The sequence below is a fragment of the Salvia miltiorrhiza genome, chromosome 1 (genome assembly GCF_028751815.1).
Source record: "Salvia miltiorrhiza cultivar Shanhuang (shh) chromosome 1, IMPLAD_Smil_shh, whole genome shotgun sequence".
NCBI classification, from domain to species: Eukaryota; Viridiplantae; Streptophyta; class Magnoliopsida; order Lamiales; family Lamiaceae; genus Salvia; species Salvia miltiorrhiza.
This window is the reverse complement of record NC_080387.1, coordinates 60,341,863-60,348,288: the sequence shown is the minus strand read 5'-3', so window position 1 is coordinate 60,348,288 and position 6,426 is coordinate 60,341,863. Positions and strand designations below refer to the sequence as shown.

The 6,426-nt window shown below is 37.6% G+C and overlaps 1 protein-coding gene across 1 annotated transcript; it reads right to left on the bottom strand.

The window, feature by feature from the left end:
* Window positions 1–3,309: 3,309 nt before the first annotated feature.
* Window positions 3,310–5,065, bottom strand: LOC131000195 (probable indole-3-pyruvate monooxygenase YUCCA3). The gene is made up of 2 exons (XM_057925982.1): window positions 4,275–5,065; window positions 3,310–4,189 (listed from the first exon to the last, which is right to left on the bottom strand). The coding sequence occupies exons 1-2, from the start codon at window positions 4,908–4,910 to the stop codon at window positions 3,593–3,595; spliced, it is 1,233 nt and encodes a 410-aa protein (XP_057781965.1). The 5' UTR covers window positions 4,911–5,065; the 3' UTR covers window positions 3,310–3,592.
* Window positions 5,066–6,426: the final 1,361 nt, after the last annotated feature.

Here is a 6,426-nt window from a genome sequence, read left to right as displayed (position 1 = left end):
GTTTAGATTATCCATTTAGGGTTTAAATGTTCCATTTAGGGTTTAGATGATGCTGTTGTTTCTATATTTGTTCTGCATGTTTGGCACTTATGGCACTATTAGTGCCATAAGTGCCATAAAATAAAATAAAAAAGTAAAATTTTTTGGCTTGGGGGTGGGTGGGGTGGGTGGGGTCGGGGGTCTGGGGGGTCGACAGGGCAGGGGGAGTAAAAAAAAAATTTCGTTGGCACTTATGGCACTATTAGTGTCATAAGTGCCATAAAATAAAATAATAAAGTAAAATTTTTTGGCTTGGGGGTGGGTGGGGTCGGGGGTCTGGGGGGTAGACAGGGCAGGGGGAGTAAAAAAAAAATTTCGTTGGCACTTATGGCACTAATAGTGCCATAAGTGCCTAACCCGACCCGCGTGCCTGATCCTACCCGGCACGCGACCCGTGCTCCTGACCCTACCCAGTCCGTCCAATTAAGGGTAAAAACGTCCCAAAGCTATAAAAATGGCCAAAATTTATGTTTTTTCAATGAGTGGCCATAATTTGTGTTTTATGATTCATTTTGGCTATTCCAAAATTTTACTCTTAATTAATCGGATATACATTTGAATTTAAATATAGATCGAACATGAGCATTTGACATAAGCTTTTGTGTATATTGAAAAGATTTCAGCGACGAATTCCAAAATTATCAATACATAATAAAATATCTATCAATGACAGAGAGAAGAAGCGAGATTATTTGTAACTTCTCATATTAAGTAAGCAACAAGTAGTTGTTTCTTGTGACTAAATTGTTTTGCATGGAAGATTATTAATTAATGTAACTTTGCATAGTTTCTGCACATCTTATCCATGTGCTTGTCAGCGAAAATTTATCCTATTTTATTAAACATGGGATCTTAGGGGTGAGCAAAATCGGACCAAAACCGACAAATCGGACCGAACCGGTCGGTTTTTTCGGTCCGGTCCGGGCCGGTTTTGGTCCGGTCTGGTCCAAATTTCCTGGATCGAATTATAGTCGGTTCGGTTTCGGTCCGGAGGAGGGCAAAACCGATGAAAACCAGACCGAACCGAATATACGTATATTTAATAATATATTTATTATTTTTATTAATATTATTAATTATTTCTAGTATTCTAAAACTCAGAAACCCTAATATTATTAACATTTCATGGATTTTTGTGGTATTATTGAATTATTGTTGTTAAACAGGTTTTATATGTGTAAAAATGTGTTTTTTTGGTTTATTTCGCAAACTGCCCAAAATTTTGGTTTTGGACCGAACCGCACCGAGAACCGACAGCGGTTTCGATCCGGTTCCGGTTCGATCCCAGTGTTTACGTCGGTCCGATTCGATCCTAAAATTTTTAGAAATTCGGTCCTCGGTTTTGTCGGTCCGGTCCGGACCAACTGCTCACCCCTATGGGATCTATAGTCAACCCCAAGGAAGTAATATATACTACTTGATGTATTAATGTGACAGAAATAGTATATATAAATAGTAATACAGTCCAATGAAGTAATATTTATTATGTGAGAGAATATATTAACAATTAATCTATGCATACATAATATGGATATACATAATATAACCCTTCAAAATTTCACTAAATAGCTAGGTTGAGTTATTTTTAGACAGATTCAAGCATTAATTATCTAATTCAAAGGCTAATTTACCCCTCCTACTCTTCGGCAAATATTTATGGCAGTGAACAATTTTATTTTACTATTTCCTTTGTTTACACAATTAAACCATAGATATATTCCTTAAAAATCTAACATTAACAGATATGCAACAACTTCCTTTATGAACTAATCGTATACTCCATTCGGATATTATTAATAAATAATTATACTATTTAATTTTTAAGTTAAAACTAATTATTAATTTGTGAAAATTTAGACTGTAACATATTAGCTAGGGTATCCAAAACTATAATATAATAATGAAATTAACACTATAGGTTATGAAATTGAAAGGAATATAACTAAGATAATAATTTATTGTAATATAATAGATTGGTTAAGTTGTTTGGTTAATTTATAAAAATATAGATAGTGCAAAAAACCTATAAGGTATTATTGAAATTGAAAAAAAAAAAAAATTGAATTGTAGTGTCACACATTCACAACATTGTTTAATTATTAAAAAAAAAAAGCTATAGTGTGGTGCAATACTTTGTAAGGTATTAGGGAAATTGAAATCATATCATCACCTAGAAATGTAATTGAAATTATAATTGTAAAATTTACCACTATAATTTTGTGAATATATATTGTCACACCTTCATTATATGGTCCAATTATTTTATAATTATACATTATATAAAATAATAAGATAATAGGGGTACATGTGGTCCCACACCGCACTGGTGGTCAGTGGCCCGTGGCTCGACGTTCATCCTTCAAGGATATAACAATGTATCTTTAGTGCATAAAATGATAAGATTTTAAAATATAATAATACAATTAATAATGTGGTCTCACGAATCATATCACCTAGTATCATATGTTATTATTAATTTCTAATTCTAAACTATATTGCATAAACTTATAAAATTATAGGAAAATTAAACAAATAGTTATAAATTGTGCAATTAAGCGCAATAATTGTTTGAATATTTTCAAACTTTTACTTATGCACTATATTACATAAATAAATAAAATAATAGGGGGCACTCAGCCGCATGTGGCATCCGATACTCACCGGCTATCACTGAGGGCTCAATACCCTATATGTCCATATATAGTTCATAGAAAGATAAGATTATATGAAAGTTAAAATTTTAAAAATATTATAGCTAGAAAAGAAATACTTCCTTTGTCCCATCTCCATAGTCCATTTCACTTTTTCACACATACTAAAAAAATGCAATAAATAGTGCTTGGAAAATTCAAATAGTACTTAGAAAATACAAAATATATGTAATTATTCAATTTTGCCCTTATTTATTTTATGTTTGACTATATTTAAATAAGGTTACTTTGGTAAAAAAAGAAATTTAATGCTAATTTAATTTAAAAAGTGGACTATATTGTGGGACATCTAAAAAAGAATAAGGAACTAGGAAGGTGGGACGGATGGAGTAGTAGTTTTTAGAATTATGTCAGGTAGCTTGAATTTAAGATTATATGCAGAAGATGACTCATACTAGTTTCGGCAATAATTACTGCTGTTCTGTATTAATAATGATCTTATTCGCCATCAACAATTTTCGGCTTTAATATCCCCAAATTAAATTGGTATTTCAAACGAGACTTGTATATATTGATTTATTATTCAAGACTATACTTCAAGAGGCAATAACAAAATGCATTACAGAAAAAAGCACCTTATTCCATTGAAACTTAAGGAAAATATTCCAATTGTACATCTCTTCAACAAATCAACAAAGGGAAAAAAAAAGAATATTAAAGAGAAAAGAGCCTCATCATCCTCGGTATAGAAAGTGCCCAAATTTCAAAAATCTCTTTGGGCGTTTCGGAGAGGGCTGATCTCTATGCTACATTGGTATACACACTTCTTACATCAATATTTATGTGTATAAAAGAAGCAAAGAATATTAGGTCTTCAAATTAAAAGAAAAAAAGAATTGAACTCAAAAGGTTGAAATGCATCTTCTATGAGTAGGAACTTTTTGCTTCTTCTGCTTCAAATCATCCTTCCAAATTTTGGCAATATCTTGTGAAACCCTTACAGCATCAGCAGATGCTCCAGCCAGCCCTCTCCTCGTGAACCCAACTGCGTAAATCCCACCTTCACCTTTCCACCCATTTGGAAATGGGTTTTTGGGAAATCCATTTTTACCAAAGAATTGACTCTCCTGCAACCAGTAAGGCACGTTGCTACGGTATCCCGTAGCCAAGATAACAGAGTCGATCATCTTCTTCTCTCCCGTCACGAGCTCCACCGCGCCCTTCGAGAAGCTTCTGATCCCGGGAACCACTTGGATTTCCCGCGATCTGATCTTCTCGAGCGCGCCCACGTCCAGCACCGGCGTCTTCCCGTACTTGTTCTTCAGCTCTAACGGCCCCACCGACGGCCGCTTCAGCCCGTATTTCTCCATGTTCCCCAGCACCATCCATGCCAGAAATAGCATCACCTTATCCACCACCCACAGCGGCAGCCATTTCATCAGCAACATGGCTAGCTCGAACGTTGATTTCCCCATCACTTCTCTCGGGAGAACATGAACCTGAACATGATTTCAAAAAATTTAAAGTTAGGGATTGAAACAATTTGTTTAATTAATGCCATTTTTTGGAATATCGATCTCTTACCGCGCTACGAACAACCATGGCGGGCTGAGCGTGGTGGTCGCAGAGATCGAGGGAGACTTCCATGCCGGAGTTTCCGCAGCCGACGACGAGGACCTTCTGGCCCTTGAATTTGTCACCGGACTTGTAGTCGCAGGCGTGGATGACCTCGCCGGCGAACTCGTCGAGCCCCGGGATGTCGGGGACGACGCGCTCGGCGTTCTCGCCGGTGGCGACGACGAGCCACTGGCAGATGTACTCGGCGGAGGCGGTGCTGACGCGCCAGAGGCGGCAGGCCTCGTCGTATTTGGCGGTCTGGACGGTCTCGTTGAAGTGGGGGTTGATGTCGAAGTGGGCGGCGTAGGATTCCATGTATTCCACGAACTGCTTCTTGTTGGGGTAGCGCGGGTAGTGGTCGGGGAAGGGGAAGTCGGGGAGCTGGCAGAACTGCTTCGGGAGGTGGAGCTTCAGCCGGTCGTAGGTGTGCTTCTGCCAAAGGGAGGCAATGCAGTCGGCCCGTTCGACAATCACGAACGGGACGCCCTGCTGCTTCAGCCCGGCTGCCACCGCCAGGCCCGAGGGGCCGGCCCCCACGATCACGGGGCCGTTCACCCACACGCACCGCCGGGAGAGCGTGTTGCTATCTGAGAAGCTAAACATTTTTTTTTTCGTATCGTGTTTGTGTTTGATCGGAATGTGAAAAGTTTTTGAGTGTCTCGACTTTACCAGAATGTGAGAAGTTTTGTTGGTTATAAGTTGTGTGTGTGTGTTTTTGAGTAGTGATGGAAATGTAGTTGTTGGAATGATGAGATTGAGAGGGAGAGGGAGGGGTTTAAATAGAGAGAGATGTGCCCATGACTCAAGAGAGGTGCATGTGATAGAAGGTGGGAATTAATGACTTGTGGAGTGGGGCCATTTTTCAAATCATAATTAAGCCAAAATTTTCTTTTCTGTTATTCTAATTGTGGGGTGGATTGTTTTTAAATTTAAAGTCTTACTTTTTTTTTTTTTTTTTGATGAAATTACATTATAAATAATAAAAACCACACACACACCCCACCTAGTGATTATTGTGGCCGGGAGTACTCGAACCTGTGACCTCTTGGACAACAGGCAACCACCCCAACCACTAGGCCATCCCAAGGGGACAAATTTAAAGTCTTACTTGATTGTGGTGTAACTGGTGTTAGTTATAAATATCAAGTTGGGGGTTGGCCTTTCTTGGGGTTTTAAAATTTGAGGCCGCCTTTTCATATTGTGGCTTTTGGCGATCATGGATTTGTTTAATACTTAAAAAGTTTTATATATATATTCTACTTTAGTTTTATAATTTCAGTTTATGTTTCTAAAGTTAAGAGTGTGTGAAAGAAAATAAATATATATTCGGTGACCCTCATTGATTAATGGAACTAAAGAAGAGAATAAAATTGATGAACTGAACTAACATATTGTATTTTTTGTTTTGGGAGAATAACTTTTTCTCACGAAGCAAAAAGGAAAGAGAAAGAGAAGAAATGTGCAAGTGCAAGTTGATTATATGCATATGATTGCGCGAGATCATATGGCCTATCATCATCAATAATTAAAATAAATAAATGATCAACTAATATCTTTATAGTTTTATATCATTAACTAAAAGTATATAAACCCCCAATTATTATAAATAGAGTGCAGTTTTACAAAAAAAAATGAAAACCCAAATCTATTTTTTTTTTGTTATAAAACTGAGTTCATTTTACAGGGAACTGATTTACTTAAGGTAAAAATAGAAATAAATTATAATAAAACGGGGCAGTAGCCAAATTCCAAACCAGGTGTAGAAGTAATTAGTAGAGAATAGTTTGGAATGAAAGTGACGTGTCACGTTCATGGTGATTCTGATGGGCCCACAAAACAGTAGAAGTTTCAGTGATGAAGTGGCAGTGGAGGGAGGCCACGTGGAGGGGAGGGCCGGGTACGGGTGGGTCGAACAACGTTACCCACAGGTTATTGGACCCCCACTTTGGTAGTGTGACTACTGTGGCTATTTTCGGCCCACAAAGCCCATTCCTGCCAACTCATTTCATGGTGTCCTCGTGCCGTCGCCCGGGCCCCACTTCCGTGCGGACTCATATATCAAAGAAACTGACAATTATTCTAAATGCAATTATTAAAAAAGATTATTGTTTCTCTATAA

Excerpts from the sequence above, each read along its gene's own strand:
- LOC131000195 (XM_057925982.1), bottom strand. The coding sequence starts at position 4,910 with ATGTTTAGCTTCTCAGATAGCAACACGCTCTCCCGGCGGTGCGTGTGG. Across the intron at positions 4,190-4,274 it reads CCATGGTTGTTCGTAGCGCG|GTTCATGTTCTCCCGAGAGA; the intron begins GTAAGAGATCGA and ends AATCATGTTCAG.